Source organism: Lathyrus oleraceus, chromosome 6 (assembly GCF_024323335.1).
Source record: "Lathyrus oleraceus cultivar Zhongwan6 chromosome 6, CAAS_Psat_ZW6_1.0, whole genome shotgun sequence".
NCBI lineage: Eukaryota > Viridiplantae > Streptophyta > Magnoliopsida > Fabales > Fabaceae > Lathyrus > Lathyrus oleraceus.
In genome coordinates, this window is record NC_066584.1 from 474,602,185 (window position 1) to 474,619,333 (window position 17,149).

At 36.0% G+C, this 17,149-nt stretch overlaps 2 protein-coding genes across 3 annotated transcripts; both read right to left on the reverse strand.

The window, feature by feature from the left end:
- Window positions 1-2,824: 2,824 nt before the first annotated feature.
- On the reverse strand, window positions 2,825-4,569 carry LOC127097953 (protein MAIN-LIKE 1). The gene is made up of 3 exons (XM_051036451.1): window positions 4,406-4,569; window positions 3,646-4,320; window positions 2,825-3,549 (listed from the first exon to the last, which is right to left on the reverse strand). The coding sequence occupies exons 1-3, from the start codon at window positions 4,532-4,534 to the stop codon at window positions 2,887-2,889; spliced, it is 1,467 nt and encodes a 488-aa protein (XP_050892408.1). The 5' UTR covers window positions 4,535-4,569; the 3' UTR covers window positions 2,825-2,886.
- A 2,832-nt stretch (window positions 4,570-7,401) lies between these two features.
- LOC127097954 (ABC transporter G family member 7) lies at window positions 7,402-15,654 on the reverse strand. 2 transcript variants are annotated; one of them, XM_051036452.1, is made up of 12 exons: window positions 15,190-15,652; window positions 14,770-14,960; window positions 14,518-14,668; window positions 14,012-14,144; window positions 12,935-13,136; window positions 11,856-12,132; window positions 11,324-11,455; window positions 10,500-10,720; window positions 9,771-9,983; window positions 9,537-9,621; window positions 9,084-9,378; window positions 7,402-9,012 (listed from the first exon to the last, which is right to left on the reverse strand). In XM_051036452.1, exons 1-12 carry the CDS (start codon window positions 15,463-15,465, stop codon window positions 9,002-9,004), a joined length of 2,187 nt encoding a protein of 728 aa, XP_050892409.1. In that variant the 5' UTR covers window positions 15,466-15,652; the 3' UTR covers window positions 7,402-9,001. The 2 variants fall into 2 exon arrangements, 1 of the variants encoding a protein (XP_050892409.1); XR_007793244.1 differs by lacking the exons at window positions 7,402-9,012; window positions 9,084-9,378 and having other exon boundaries at window positions 9,531-9,621; window positions 10,459-10,720; window positions 15,190-15,654.
- Window positions 15,655-17,149: the final 1,495 nt, after the last annotated feature.

The following is a 17,149-nucleotide window of genomic DNA, read 5'->3' on the forward strand; positions in this document are numbered from 1 at the left end:
TTAATTTTTTTTTTTTTAATTTTTTTTTTTTTACAGAAATGGAAAATCTTCCCAAAATATGTGTAGATACTACTGATGCGTTTATGACGACGGAAAGATTTGGTACACGAGAAGAGGTTATCAGATGGATTAAAAAGGTTGGAATCGACAATAAAGTAACTGTTATTATCAGTCGTTCAGATACTGAAACGGGGAAGAGAGGGAGAAGTAACAAAATAATATTTGGTTGTGATAAAGGTGGGAAACACAAGATTAGTGATAGTGGTACCCAAAGTGCTTCCAAGAAATGTGGATGTCCATTTAAAATCAGGTCGACTCCGGCGAAAGATGGATCTGGTTGGAAGATTGATGTAAAATGTGGGTTACATAATCATGGTTTACCTGATAGATTAGAAGGTCATTCGTTTATTGGTAGGTTGACCACAGATGAGAAGCAACATGTCGCTGATTTGGCAAAGAGACATGTAGCACCTAGAAACATTTTGCTTTCCTTGCAAGACAAGTTTCCTGAGAATGTCACTCGGATTACACAAGTATACAAGCATAAGAGTGTGATAGAAAAAGAGATAAGAGGTCCAAGGAGTGAGATACAACATTTGTTTAAGCTTATTGAGGATGCAGGATATGTGTATTGGAGTAGAAAACATGATGACTCGGAAGTGGTGAAAGAGATATTTTGGGCACATCCTGATTCAGTTAAGTTGTTGAATATATTTCCGATTGTGTTAGTTATGGATAGCACCTACAAGACAAACAAATATAGACAACCTTTGTTTGAAATTGTTGGCATGACATCGACTGAGTTGACTTTTGCTGTTGGATTTGCGTATATGGAGTCTGAGCAAACAGAGAATTTTTGCTGGGTACTGGAGAAATTAAAAGAGTTGTTTGTGAAGAAAGACATGTGTCCACAAGTGATTTTGATAGATAGAGATCTTGCTTTGATGAAAGCAATTGAAGTTGTGTTTCCCAACTCGATTAATTTGCTATGTAGATTTCACATTAACAAAAACGTTGGTGCCAAATGCAAACAACATGTGGTGAATGACCTGCAAAAGACGATAGACACATTATGGATGGAAGTTGTCTGGGCTAGTGATGAGGTTGAGTATGGTCAGCGGTTGCATCAACTTGAGCAAGCATGTGTTGATTATAGTGGATTTATTAATTATGTGAAAGACACATGGTTGACTCCACATAGGCATAGATTTGTTGGAGCATGGATTAATCGAGTCCTACATTTGGGTAACACAACGACTAATCGGTACGTCTTATAATTTTGTATGTGTTATTTTTATATCTGATATTATTTTTATGTTTTTTTTATGTGTTATTTTGAATATCTGATATTTTTAATATTTGATATTTTCAATATCTAATGGTATTTTTTATATCTGATATTTTTAGGGTTGAATCTGCTCATTGGAAGTTAAAGCAGATGTTAGGAAACAGTATAGGTGACATGGTCAAATGTTGGGAAGCCATGAATAACAACTTGAGGTTACAACTGGGAAACATTAGAGCTTCATTTCAAAAGAGTTTTTATGAAGTTGAGCACGCGCACGTAAGTCCCTTTTATGGTTATTTGCGTGGTTCCGTATCTCGAGCTGCTTTGAGACGTATTGCTGAAGAGTTATTGAGAGTTGATTATGTTGGAACTAACAGGCAAATATGTGGTTGTACTCTTAGAACATCTTATGGGTTACCTTGTGCTTGTGAGTTAGGAAGATACAGAGTAGGTGGTATACCGATACCCATTGATGCTGTTCATGTTCATTGGAGAAAACTAACTATGGAAGTTGAGTTAGAGATAGGTGAAGATGATGGATCAGAGGTGGATATGACGGCTGCAATGGATGAGTTATGGAGACGATTTAGGTCATTAGATGTTATTGGGAAAAGGGCATTAAGGAGTAGGGTGTGTGAACTAGCATACCCAACAATGACAACATTGTGTCCACCACCTGAGAAAATAAAAACCAAAGGAGGAGTGAAGAAGAAAGGGAAAAAACCAGCAGATTATGATGTTTATAGGGACCCTTCGTATCATGAGTATGTTGATAAGGCATCTCAATCTTCACAAAGGCAATCTCAACCATCACAGACTTCGAAGAAGATCAAATTATCAAAGAAGCAACCACAATTCATTGTTCAATTTCCTAATCATATTAGGTCATACATTGAAGATGTAGTTAATGTTGAATCAGATGGTAATTGTGGATTTAGAGTCATTGCATCATTGCATGGATATGGTGAGGATGGTTGGTCAATGGTTCGTAGAGAGTTGGGGTTGGAATTAATAGACAAGGATAGGTCAACTTTGTATGACAAGTTATTTTCTAATCGGTTGTCAGCTGTGAGAGAATCTTTGATGATAGAATCGTTTGGTTCACAGCCACCTGAAAAATGGATGAGTCTACCAGATATGGGTTACTTGATAGCGAATCGTTATAATGTTGTACTTGTCTGTTTAGGCAATCTGTGCCTCACTTTCTTTCCGATGACAAGTTCACATTCACCAAATGTCTCTATTTATTGCATTGGTTTTGTTAACCAGAATCATTGGGTTCAGGTATGTATTTATATGTCTAAATATTTTAATTATTCCAGTTAATATTTTATGTTATATGACTTAATCTTTTAATTATTTTACTTTATCAGGTTAACATGAAAGAGGGGTTTCCATTGCCACCGGTCACATTAGATTGGAAGAAATTTCGTTCTCATATAGCAACTACTTGGATGCTAGGATTTGCAGGACGTATGCAACATTGGCAATTACTTACACCTGTATTAGCATGATTATGTAATCAAAACATAAATATGTAATCAAAACATGAAATCTATATTATTATGTCTATTATATTCAAAGCTTAATACATATAATCAATGTGAACGAGAAATATGCAAAGCTTCAAATAAATCAGAAAACTGTGGATCTTCCTCTTCAGCATTAACCTGTCTCAGATAGCGACGAATCAATGTAGATACACGAGCCCAATCAGGATCAGATGGCCCGGCGTCATATACAGGAACGGGTACCTCTCTAGGAGCGTCACGATGGGGAGGGACCAACCGTGGATGGGAAACACGATAATACCACTCCAGATAACCGTCTACTACCTCAGATGGAGTGGTGGCCACGGAAGATGAACCGATCACATCGACAACACTCTGATGGTAACTGATCCAATCAACATCAATATCCGTCGCCATCATACAATCCAGAGGTGGGGATGGAACATACTGCCTATACCCGAACTGACGTAAACATCTATCAGGCAAGTATGGAACAACTGTTTCACCCCACTTCAAACAGCCCCTGTAAAGACATATCTCATCAAATACACGCCATGCTCTATGATCCTCAAATGGTCGCCAGATGACGTCGGTAGGTGTCAGCTCGTCCAAAATAGGTCGTAAATCATCAACCTTCAGGACTCCTTGTCTATACGACCATCTCATCGCTCGGGGAAGACCACAGTTTCCAGCAGGATTCCAATTCTCCCCTCTTTTTTCAACAGTTGGAAAATACTCGTGAATCCAACACTGTTACAAAATAAAAACATAATAAATAAAACAAATTAAGTTACAATATTTTATAAAATGAATCCAACACTTAATTAACAAAATTAAATTATATACCTGTAGGAGAGTAGGATATCCACCTAGCTGTTTGCAACTGTACATGGACGCATCTCCAAGATATCGGTAGAGGGTAACTAGTGCAGCTGCTCCCCAACTATATCCTGAACATCCATCCAAGTCCCTAAACAGGAGGAGGTATCGTGCCTCTACAAGTGTAAAGGTCTTATCAGCAAATATGGTGGAACCCACCAACATCAATAGATATGCTCTAGTCGCATATGCCCAGCTGGAAGCAGCCCTATGATGTACGAATATATCATATAACCACTCCAACTTGTAATACGACCCCCTGCAGCTCCGAACATGTGACTGTGCCTGACCCTGTGACACTCCTAGGTAGTCAACAGCAAGTTCAACAGCTAGCTCTTCAGTCACATCCTGAGGACTCCAAAAGATACCCCTAATGGGCAAGTGAAGTAGACATGCGACATCATCTAAAGTAATGCTCATTTCACCAAACGGCATGTGAAATGAAGATGTCTCTAGATGCCATCTTTCCACAAATGCAGAGACAAGATTTGTGTCTATCTTGTTCAGACTCGTTCTCTGCAGTGAAGCTAAACCGGATCTAGATACCCAACTCTCCATCTGTGGTGGAAGAGCCAATGGAACCCTAGAATTCAACTTCAGTCCATGTCCGGCAACCTTCAACTCTTTCTTTGGTCCTCTTTCCTAAAAACAATTAAAACACATATTAGAAAACAAATTATAAAATATTCAACTATTATTCGTTTTCAAATATAGTCTGTTTACTTACCTCACCGAACCATATATGTCGAGCAACATGATGCTCGTACTTCACCAAAAGAGATGTATCGTACGGCCCTCCTGGATATCCAGTCGGCTCAGCTGCAGCTGCAGATGAAGATGCACCCCGGTCTAACATGCGGACTGAAATCCGGCCATCTGCACCTCTTCTTCGAACCACTGCAAAAATAATGTTAAAAAAATAATTAAAATTAAAAAAAAAAAAAATTACGTACCGGAACACTTCAAAGAAGAGTTCCGGTATACATCATCCAAACCGGAAGTCTTGAAGAAAGTGTTCCGGTATACAAGTATACAAACCGGAAGACTTTCTAGAAGACTTCCGATTCAGTGTCCATAAAAACAACAAACCGGAACACTTTAGAGAAGTGTTCCGGTATACACTTTTCAAACCGGAAGACTTACTCTTAAGTGTTCCGGTATACAATGCAAAAACGCCAAAAAAATTTCTTCTCCGGAAGTCTTCAACGAAAATGGTAAAAAAATTTTGAAACGGAAAATATACCCTATTTGTATGAGGGTATTTTGGTCAAAAAAATTTAAATGTAGGGGTATGGGTACAATTGTAGGGGTATAGGGTAAAATTTTCTTAAAGTGCCCACAAATTTGGCCTTTTGCTTCATTTGTTTCAAGCTAAGTCCATTATGTTTGTTTTGTTGTTTTTATTTTCTTTTTTTTTAAATAAACAATTTGTTTTTTAATCTTTTTAATTACATTAAATTAAAAATTAATTAATTATTACTTATTTTTTTATTAATTAAATTTTATTAAATAGTTTCTTTTGGTTTAAGTAATAGTTAATACATGTTTAGAACTTAGACTTATTTCTTTTCTCTTTCTATGATTTTTTGTTTGCCTTATTTTATACATTTACCACACTATCCCCATTTGAACAATTCTATCTCTCTCTTATAGTTTTTAATAACTTTTACCGCTTTCTTTTACTTGTCTCTTAGCTAGAATTAATCAAGATAACGTAAAAAGAATCATTTTCAAAAGAAAAATAAAAACAAGCTTGATTCAATGTAAGGTCTTTTCCCAAATCAAATTCAATAGAATACAACATGAGTGTTTGATCCAACGTCAAATGTCTCTTTAAATCAAACCATTTTCATTATCAAACTTCAAACCATTTCTCAACCATTTTCATGTCATAACACAATGTTTGACATAATATCAAGCCCTTTTCACAATCAAGTTCAAAACGACTAATTCATACTTTGACAATTTCAAACAATAATGAAAGAAAAAGGCTACTTGGGTGAAAGGTCCAGTCATAGCTCCGAGTATTATACGCAAGTGGTAATCGCTTGTAAGTCATAAATCCTCCGCTTTTCGCCAAAAATCTAAACGCGTCTCCTTTTTTCAATAAATGGAAAGAAAAAGACTACTTAGATAAAAGGTTCAATTATAGTCCTAAACGCTAAGCCCGAGTTGTAATAGCTTGCAAGCTAAAGTGTTTGTCTTTCACTTCAAAATACTTATAAATATATGAACCTTTTCGCAAACAAATTGGAAAGAAAAAGATTACTTGGGTGAAAGGTCCAGTCATAGTCTCGAGTGTTAGGCTCAAGTGGTAATCGATTTTAAGTCATTAATACTCACCTTCCAAACCCTAAAGCATACTCAAACCAATCAAACTTATTTTCTGCTCTTATGCAACGTCGAAAATATTTTTCAAAAACGAGTATGCTTTATCCATATCAACGTGAAACAAACAAAAGCTTCAGCCTCCAAGAGTGGACAATAAATAAAGGTTTAACCACTCGATATGTCTAAAGGGTCATTCTTTAAAAGCAACCAATAAATAGTTCTTTTCTACAAAGAACTACGTAGCCTTGAGTTCTCCATCGCACCTAGAGATACGTAGGAGCAGGATTTTGAAATCTTGTCAGGAACATTAATAAAAAACCAAAAAGACCTTTTATTTCTTTCTCTTTTTCTCTCACTCAATAAGTCAAAGAAAACGATTAACATAATCTAACAATTCAATCGCAAGTTTAACTAAAAGGTTTCCGTTGAGTACAACGGACGTAAGGTGTGATAATACTTTCCCTTTGCGTAATCGACTCATGAACCTGAATATGATTGCGACGACCAACTTCTTTTCTTTTAAACGTTTTACCGGTATTTTCTCTTTCCTTCTTTTAGGAGTAAATAAAGTTAGATGGCAACTATGTTCAAATTATTTTTTCTGCAAGCATGCAAACGCTTCACAAATGATCGTATTTTTTGAGATGCGACACCCGGATCAAACCAAAAGCTCTGATATCAATTGTTAGGAAAAACAAAGCATGGAGAAAAAAAGAGGAACACAATCCCAACACAAGAACATAACGTGGAAATTCCAAAACCGAAGAAAATACAACCAAGGAATAACACTATGTGAAAATTGTTACAGCACACAATATACTTTCAACTAACTCAAACCCCCAGTACATCCACATTAATTAAAACAAATATTTAACAACATCTCACAATACTCTAATACAAGAGTATAAGAGAACAAAGAAAGTCAAATACAAGTTTAAAGTGATTTAGACGGATGCATCTTGGAATAAAGAATTTGAATCCTATATATAGCATTGAACTCTCTCTTGCTTCACAAAACTAAGCGATGTGGAATTTCAAAGAACTTATATCTTATAATTGGACTCTCTCTTTATTTACAAAACTAAGCGATGTGGAACTTCTTCTCACATTCTCACGTGTATATTTCCAATCAGCTTCATGACGAATGTGATTGTTTGAGTCTCCTTTAATTTATCTTAAAGTTCTATATTTGAATTCAACTCTGAATTACAACATTAAAATTATTAAATCGAGTTCAATTTTAAAAAAATAGTTTTTATAATTTATAAAAAAATACAAATATATTTACTTGCAAATAATTTGGGAAAATTACATTACTTACAAATATTTTTTGTTATTTGAGTTTTTCAATACAAAATGTTATGAAAACTTAAATAAATAAATAAACTCTGCTAAGAAAATATGATTTTTTTACCGTAATTCTTACATGGAATTGGTGAAATAAAAATAAGAACATGTAACAATTGCGACATGATAGCCAACTCCAAATCTAGACGGATGAAAAAGCTAGCATTGAGGCATTAGCCAACTCCATCAGTTGAAACACAAGTAGTGACATGGACATTGACAAGCTTAGCATGATCATAGCTAATACTCCCACAACCAAGCCAGGTCTAGTGTTCATCAACATCCTTTGCAACAATCCAACTCCATCACATACATCCGAACCATAATTCTCAACATACTTCTTCTCCCATTCTGTCCAATGAGAAGGAGGTTTGGACTTGTTTTCCAGCATCTCAATCTCGCGGATTCGCATTCTAAGAATGATCATGTTTTCGTCCACCATCTTGCCATCATAATGTTGGCCAAACGAGTCTCTTTTTGAAGCTGAGATGAAACTCCTGTTATTATGTGAAATGAATGGTGTACTTCGCCGTATTGAATTGTATCTAGGAGGGGTTGATGATAAGGCAAGAGATTTTGTTTGCATTTTGTTGGAGTTGAAAAAGATCAAGGGTTGCAATTTGTGATTGGAAGGAATATACAAGACTTTGCCACCTAAATAAGACATATTGTGCGTGTTTTGTTGTTGCGGGTTCAATTATTGCAACTTTTTGAAGACGGTGGAGTGGAAGTTTTGGCGTAAAATAGAGCTTAATTCCAAGAAAGAGAGATTGGCGATTACGTCACACCATATATTTGGAGGTGGCGTGTTGGTTAATTTGAATAGTCCTTACGCTAAGCAAGAACCTTCTTATCTTTCTATTTGCATCACGTTGGATTTGTTTCCTATCTAATCACTGTTATCATCATTCACTTTACCAATTCAACCATAGTAGTATAATGGAACTATGGAAGACAAATTTATTTTTTTAATCAACTAGTATCATGAAGCAAATCCGCAAACGGTACGATGCATTATAAAAACAATGGTAATACGTCAAATGATGATTAGTAGCCTTGCTTAATTTATTTAACATGTCGCTTTTTTATTTAAAAAAATGTATTTTAGAAATTACTAATAGAAGAACATATCGCAACGATTAGTCGATTAAAGTAAACAAATTGAAAAAAGAAATAAATTATAAATTCAAAAGAGTGACCTTGTAACTCTATTACTAACCCAAACAGATGACTTAAATGCTCCAATATTGGGCAAGAAAAAGCAATATCTAGAACGTTAGTGTCCACTAGGTCAATATTAAACCAGGGTCATACAAAATAAACCTTCTGGTAGCCTCAATTTTCATACATCATTGGTCATGGTACTATTCATAATCAGGAAAATTTCATTGCATAGACAATTTCAACATGCTCTAATCACTTGATGAAAAATAGTCACTTTAATTAATTGAACCAAAGATGAAACTGCTAAAAATTATCCACTGTCACTGTTTATTATTACAGCTGGGTAGGAGTAAGAATCTGTTAACCTAAGCTGGTGTTTTGGATGTCCAATAATGACATCGTGGATATCAGTGATTGTGGTCTTGTTCTATAGGAAACGGCATCCCAGTAACTGAAGGTCATCCATTGCAGAGATATCACTCTACTGAGCACCTGTATTAGATAAATTAATAAATAGATGAATGTCTGATAAGAACAGCAGTAGTGCCCAGCTGATTACAAACCTTCTAAGATAAAAGAGCCAACAGGGTCTACTTCAGGTGACTCGAGGGGCTCGTCGGAACCAACTTGGCTGACGTCTGGTGCTTCATATGTCAGATCAGACTGTTCAGAATTGAACTCCTCGAGTTTTAAATGCGGCTTGTCATGGTCAGAAGGGGCTGTTTCAAGTTGCTGGTATTTGGGCTTGTTTTTCTCAAGGAGAAGGTAGGTGGTGCAATACCAAAATAACAATATTCTATTTTGTGCTGCCAGCGTATCCCTAATTGTAGTTTTTCCAAATGAAAGACGCTCCAGTGCCTGTGAAAGAGAGAAAGGGATAAGTGAAATGGATCAGCATTCAAGAAAGCATGCCCAATTAAACATATTGATCAAAATATATGTCAGCATTTTACATAGTTTTATCAAACATAATTTTAGTTCCAGTTGAAATTAAAAGATCGTGGCTCTACCCTCACCTGTTCTCCAGTTTGAATATCAAATGAATGCTGGTGATCAAATTGAAGACCACGAAATTCATTGATGCAAAGTCCTTGAAAGGCCCTGAAAGTGTGCATAAATTAATTTAGTATTCATTAGTATGAGTCTAAGAAACGTATATTAAAATTTCAAATGATGCATGGCACTTCGATCCAATAATGTTATGTTGTGTTAAATCCCATTGATTGCTAATAAATCAGAATTGTGCTTACCATCTTATCAGAGAAACACTAGGAATCCAGCGGAAGATAATCGGGGTATTTTCCGGGTTAACATAGTAGCCACCAAATACTATAAAAACTGTCATAAGAGAGGGGCCTACTGCCATTGCTGCTTCAGTAGTTGGAACCATAGCACCAACAGTAAGACCCATCGCAGATGCAGCAAAAGACTCCGCAGTAACGATTCCACAGAATTTCCCAAATCTAAAATGTCAAAATTATTAGTTATAATGAGATGGAAATAATCAACTAGAATAAAGCCCTCATGCCAACAAAGACACAAAGCAGATGTGAGTGGAGAGCGACATAGAGGACGAACTTCTTTTCCCTTGTATTTTTCTCTTTTGGTTCTTTTTATACCAAAGACAACAAAGATCAAGAGAAAGATGAAAAATTTAATTTGTATTTCTGCTTATACAGAACGCTTAATCATCACATGTATACATTATTTCTGCTTATACAAAACGCTTCTTCATCCCCTGCCTTTGAGATTTTGAATAAAATATATAACCTTTGGAAATGGAACAATGACACTACCCTACTAAAAAAACAATGGCGATTATGGAATATGCGGACATGAAAAAACTGTGCACCTTTCTTGCACCTCATTGTACGAAACAATACGGAAAAATTCAATCTACTGCCCAAAAAATAAAATGAAAAGAAATTGAGAACTGACTCAAACTATATAGCTGGCTGAGACCGGCAAAGGAAATCAACCTCATCAAAGTAGGATGGAGACGTGCCATTGGGTACAAAACAGCACCGAACATTAATGGAAATGCTGCTCCAATTGGAATCTCAGCCAAGAGTTTCGAAAACAGATAGGGGCCTAAGGAATAGGAGCCTTTAGCACGTTCTCTATCAACAATTGCCCGTTCCTTTGGAAACACACCTCCAGTCTTTGTGAGAGCAGCCATAGCGGTGTTTATTGCAGCAACCTGTGAATTCCATTCTTGTAATTCAGGAAGGCAAACTTAGCCAGGTGAAACTGTCATTTTAATAGTATAATAACAAGATTCTTTAGAATTTTGAGTTTAAAGCATTTCAAAAAGGTTGTTGAGATAATTACAAAAAAAGATGGAACTCAAGTAGTCAAGTCTACTAGATTAGGACAACATTATCCCAACACGGTTAATTGGCGGTCCACATAACATTTGATTATTCTGTTTTACAATAGGTTAGTAAGAGAGAATTCCTAATACTATAAGAAAGCCAGCCTTATAAAATCAGGTACAAGGTACATACAACACAGATACATACTTGCAGAAAGTGTCTACCAAAAAATCAAATGATTAAAAGTCAAAAGCCACAATGCGTAGTATCTGAAGATGACTTATAGAATGGCACTTTGTAGAATAATTTAATGAGCACGATAAATTCCACTATTCCAAAACAACCATAATATATGAGTTTGCATATAGATATTAGTAGACTAAAAATTGAATGTATGCAGCATAAAAACAGTTTAAAGTTGTTCTGCAATGCTTATTAGCAGCAGGCCTGGGAGAAATAAGCTTGCATGAATCAAGAACATCACAAACCTGAAGCAATCCCATTCTGTCTTGTATTGAAGTCTGAGATTTTCCCATTCGCCAAAAAACTGAACCAAAGATAACTGCTGATGCAATTGACATCCTCGCCCGAACTTTGTTGGTAGGTGCATCGCGGGAAGCCTAATAAGCCAGAGAATCGTGGATCAATTAAATGAGAAATAAGTTTCATTCTCCTAACACTAAGTGCAAGATATAAATCATTATTTTTAACATTCCAAAATTATAAGGCTATATCTACTGACCAGGGAAAAATAATATAAAGAAAATAGGCGATATGGTTGAAGCTATTACACAGAAAATAAATTTTACTTCGCAAAATACGAGATATGAAAATAAACAGTAATATCACTTTTGTGATTATGTCTTGCCATATAACTCAATCAAGCCTCGTAAGTCTTTCTTTAAGACACGTCAAATTGGTTCATGGGAGAAAGAATGAAAACCTTTACAAGTCCTATCATGCAATATAGCCAGGTTCAGCCATTTGATAAGTAGAAAGACAATAAAGAAAAAGCGAGACCTGCATCCATGCCCGTCTAAGAAGCAACCAGAATTGCTTCCACCACCCCCCTTTCCTTTTTGCTATAGTCCTCTTGCTAATTCTTTTTCTACTTTTTGAGAGGTCGTCTAAAGTAATTGGAGTTGCATATATTATTGTGGGTAGTTTTTGTGAGAGAGACTCAACAAGCCCATTGATCCTTTTTTTAGAAGAATGGACACTGTCAGAAGAACTGTAGTCTATGGATATAAGATCGGCCAAAAATTCTGCAGGATTTACATGATCCGGGCAGTGGTACCTGTTTCATCAACAATTATCAACCAGCTGTTCAGAATTAAAAGTCAAGAAGTCAAATACAAATTGTATGTTAAACAAAATTACCATTACAATCTATTACTCCTTACTTCTTTAACTTCTAACACAATGAAAGTGTTGAATACTGCAATGAAAGCAACCCCAATGCCGCAATTATGCAGCTACGGGTAGACACAAATGAAGGTGAAATTTCCAACACACACTCACGCTTAAGTCCTGATGAGCCTGAAGCATGGACAGTAAGGGAAGCCCGGCAACAGATCTCGGATAGGCTCTAATAACATCTTAGGTTTTATATTGGACTTAACTCATCCTTACAAAAACGGGTAGTAAGGTGAGAGGGTTGCCCAAGTTTTATAAACATTTACACGGGCCATATCGTTAGGCTATGTGGGACTAAATTCATCCCTTCACATCCAACACAATGAAGGTGTTGGAGGCTGCATGGAATGCAACCCAAATAATGCTGCAATTAGGCAGGTATGGATGGACTGCAATGAAGGAGGAATTTTCAACTGTAAACATTATATTTGATGTTCTGACAAGCTTCTATAATCTAGATTTCTTGGCTTTTATAAAGGTTAACAGTTTCAAAGAAATATTCTCAATAATAGACATAAAAGTGTGTTATGTTATCAGCTAGTAATAAAGAAATCAGTGAAATAGGCTATTTAATAGTATACGAAGTTAATAGGGCCACAATATCTTAAGCCCTACAGTAATTGAGAAGATTTCTGGTGTAAGAATGTATGACGGCAAAATATAAATACGGTTAAGACAATTACCCAAATTTTGAGAAGTACGCCAACGGTTCATCGCGAGCAGGACCGGCATAAACAAGTGAACCCTCAGTTAGCAAAACAATGTCATCGAATTTGCTATACACGGAACCTCTTGGCTGATGTATAGAGCATATTACAGTATGACCATCGAGTGCAAGTTGTCGGAGAGTTTCCATAACTTTCTCAGCCTGGAAGGCATCAAGTCCTAAAAGTAACTTCAAAACAAAATAAGTGGAGAGAGAAATGATATAAATCTCTGTGAAAACTGAGCACACACGGAAGCAGCTAATGGCAAGGAGAAGCCATTAATGCATGATCAATTAGTATAAAAAAACACAATTTTTACAAGAAAAAATAATCATAGGAAGAAACAAAGTTCTACTTGTGAATATATTATTACATTAGATAGGCTAATACACAGGAAGCCCCATACAAGTATAGGTCAGTATTAGAATGATACATTGTGATTCAGCCCCAAAAATTGACTCCCTAAATAAATCAAATGGTGCAATCTTAGAGGAAAGTCAACCCGTTGCGTATGCAGGAAAAACCCCTTTGTAAGGAGTCAATATGTAGAGTCATATAAGTTTGAGGAGATGAGCTATTGAGTTTGGAACCACAGTGGAGTTTTCTGACATTCTGACCATAGATAAACAAATATGAAGAGGCAAAAGTTGGATCATTCAGAGGACTATGCAAGCGCTCAATTGTGAAATAGAAAACCATTTTACATATATTTCCCATTATTTGGTTTATTTTTCATTAAGAGATAAAATCATTCTTTTTTTTTATTTCTATATTAGCATTGGAGGTTCCAAACAGGTACAAACAATGTAGTATATTCAAATTGAAATTCTTGCACCACAAGTATCAATGTAATAAATGGTCAGAATGTATGTGAAACTAAACATGCATATTAAATTTCTTACTAATTACATTTCTTTTTTATTTTAAGAATGTGCAAGAGGAATTTGCTGTGTGCAAAGTTGTAATACTGTTATAACAGCCATGTGCGTCCACCAATATATCATAAGTAAAGTTCAAATCCACTGCAAAGCAATTCTACAAATGCACGCTTACCTGTTGTGGGTTCATCAGCAAAAATAACAGATGGGCTTGCAAGCAGTTCACATGCCAAGGATAAACGTTTCTTTTCACCACCACTTATTCCACGAACTTTGGCATCACCAACATTGGTATCAGCACAACTGACCTTTTGAAGAAAAAGAACACAGATGCCAAAGAGAAATAAAATCATTAACACAAGACTATCCAATGAGACTAACATATTGTCAATCAAGAATCTAAATTAGGAAAGTTAAAAATAATTACACAAGTAATTTTGATAGTAATTTTCATTTTTGGAACTTGTAAGAATGGTGGGCAAGCATCCAAATATGGAAGGTGTAAACAAATATAATATTAGTACTAGTAGTCAATCATAATTGATGAATCGAGATTGAATCTTCAAGGAAGGTACTAAAGCTTTGTTGAAAAAATCTACTTAATAACTGTTCTTACATTCCAATATTTAACCAGCAACTAGTTTGCCACTGAAACAAATTACACCTTTTAAAAAAACTCACCAAGCCTAGCTTGAATAGGAGATTGTTGACATATTCATCCCTCTCTTCAACAGAAGATATATTGGGAAGCTGTAGCTCAATAGCAAGAGACAATGTTTCCCTCACAGTAAGCTGTGAAAAGAATAGATCCTCCTGTCTCACGTATGCAAACCTACAGCAAACCGGCATTTCAATAGATCTTCAAACAAAACTCAAAAGATGCATATCAGGAAAATCACAACAAATTCCTATAAAACAACAGCACGAACATACTTGTAACTATTCCTAGAACTAGGTTTTCCATTGAACTCCAAAAGGCCACTCAGATGAAGCCGAGGCGACGCTGCCAACTGACCGGCAAGAACATTGAGCAATGTTGTCTTCCCTGAACCTGAAGGCCCCATTATGGCTAATAATTTTCCTGGTTTTGCTTCTCCACTCACATTTTTAAGCAGAAACCTCACCTATTCATTTCAGAATTCACATCAAATCTCCATCATTACCAGATTCAAACTTAGAAAAAAATAAACTAAACTCTCCATACATTGCAAGATAATATCATATGCATGTAACGATAAAGCAAGTATCCAAAGCTATTACAATGATTTTCCTCAGGCTACTAGATTTTAAGCAGTATTTCTGATTTCATGAAGTGGAGTCGTAAAAAGAGAAAGTGAATGAATAGAAACTCACGGACTTGGAGGATTTATCGGATAGCGAACAATTAATACTGTTCCAGCGAATTGTAACCGGCGTAACCTTTCCGGAGGGAGTTGGAGGTTCACCGTCGGGGGAATCGTTACTCGGAACATCGTCGTCATCGTCGTTCTCCGGCAAGAGAGCGGGACCGGGAGCGGAGAAGATTCGAACAAGGAAGGATACAGCGACGGCGGCGACTATCTGGCCAAGGCCGCTGCCGCCGAATCCGGTGACAATTTGGTGAACCTTTTTCCCGCCAAAAACCACCATTATCGTTTCCGTCGGAACTAGGAGCTGTGAAGTGAAGTTTAAGGTTTGAATAGAGAAATGAGGAAAAACGAAAATCAGGGAGGAACGACGGCGTTTTGTGAGTGAAGAGCATGGGTGACGCGTGTCCAGTTTTGTGTAGATAAGACGAGTAGAAAAAGGGGACGAAATTCCACTGTTTGGCGTTTTGTTTGAACCAGTGAGAAAAGAAAATGGTTCCCTTTTTTGTTTTAGACCGTTTTTTATCGCAATAGAAGCCAAAATAAGAAGGTTTTTTTTAAATAATCAATTTTAAAAAAAAATGAAAAATAATCTTTATTTCAAAAAAAATTATAAAAATGGACACTTTTGTGCCCTAACATACACATGGGTGACACCCTAGATGGCGCCTACCCTTAATTGGAGGGCAAGTCGCCACTAGGAGTGGCGCCTACACCTATTTTTTATTTATTTTTTTGCTTTTTTTTTATTTTTTTAATATGTTTTTAATTATTTTTTTAAGTTTTTTAAAATCTTTTTTAACTTATTTTAAATTTATTAATTTATATTTATTATAAATTATATTAATTTATATTAATACATATATATAAATAATATTATTTACAAGATATATATATATATATATATATATATATATATATATATATTAATTTATATATATTAATTTAATTTATAACTAAATAATATTATTTATAAATTTTTGGGAGAATTAGTGTTAATCATGTTAGGGTTAATTAATCAATTATAATTAGGGTTTATTGATCAGTTATAATTAGAGTTTGGTAGTTATGACCTGATTCAAACCCTAATTCAAACTTAATGCGTAGTTATGACCTAATTCAAACCGGAAAGATACGTTATTTTATGCAAAAATCCGGAGTGTGGGTATAGGTTGATGGCATCGTACAAGAAGAAACATAATACGTGGGTGATAGGGTCCATTTCTCAAGCTCACACTTGCGTCAACACAAACATGGCACAGGATCATCGCAAACTTAGTCATGATATGATCTGCCATTCCATAATACCTCTTGTTGAAGTTGACCCGTCACTCAAGGTCAAAACTATTATCTCCCATTGTGTTGCTGTTTTCAAATATACACCGTCGTACAGAAAGGCTTGGTTAGCGAAAACCAAGGCAATTGAACTGGTATACGGTAATTGGGAGGAATCATACAAACAACTTTCGCGCTACCTGGCTGCACTACATTTGTATTCACCTGGGACGGTTTCTATAATGGAGACCTTGCCGGCACAATCCCCTGACGGAACTCGTCTAGAAGGTAATGGAATATTCCATAGACTTTTCTGGGCATTCCGTCCCTGCATCATCGGTTTCACATTCTACAAGCCGCTTATTCAAGTCGATGGAACTTGGTTGTATGGGAAATACAAAGGATAGTTACTGATGGCGGTCGCACAAGATGGAAATTCTAATATTTTCCCAATAGCCTTTGCATTGGTAGAAGGAGAAACGGCTGCTGCTTGGAGTTTCTTTCTTAAGAATCTCTGAACGCACGTGACTCCACAAGCTGGCATCTGTGTGATTTCTGACAGGCACGCTTCTATAGACAGTGCATACAATAATCCAGCAAATGGTTGGCATGACCCCCCGTCTACGCATGTCTACTGCATCAGGCATATTGCTCAAAATTTTGTGTGGGAGTTCAAAGATAATTTCTTGAAG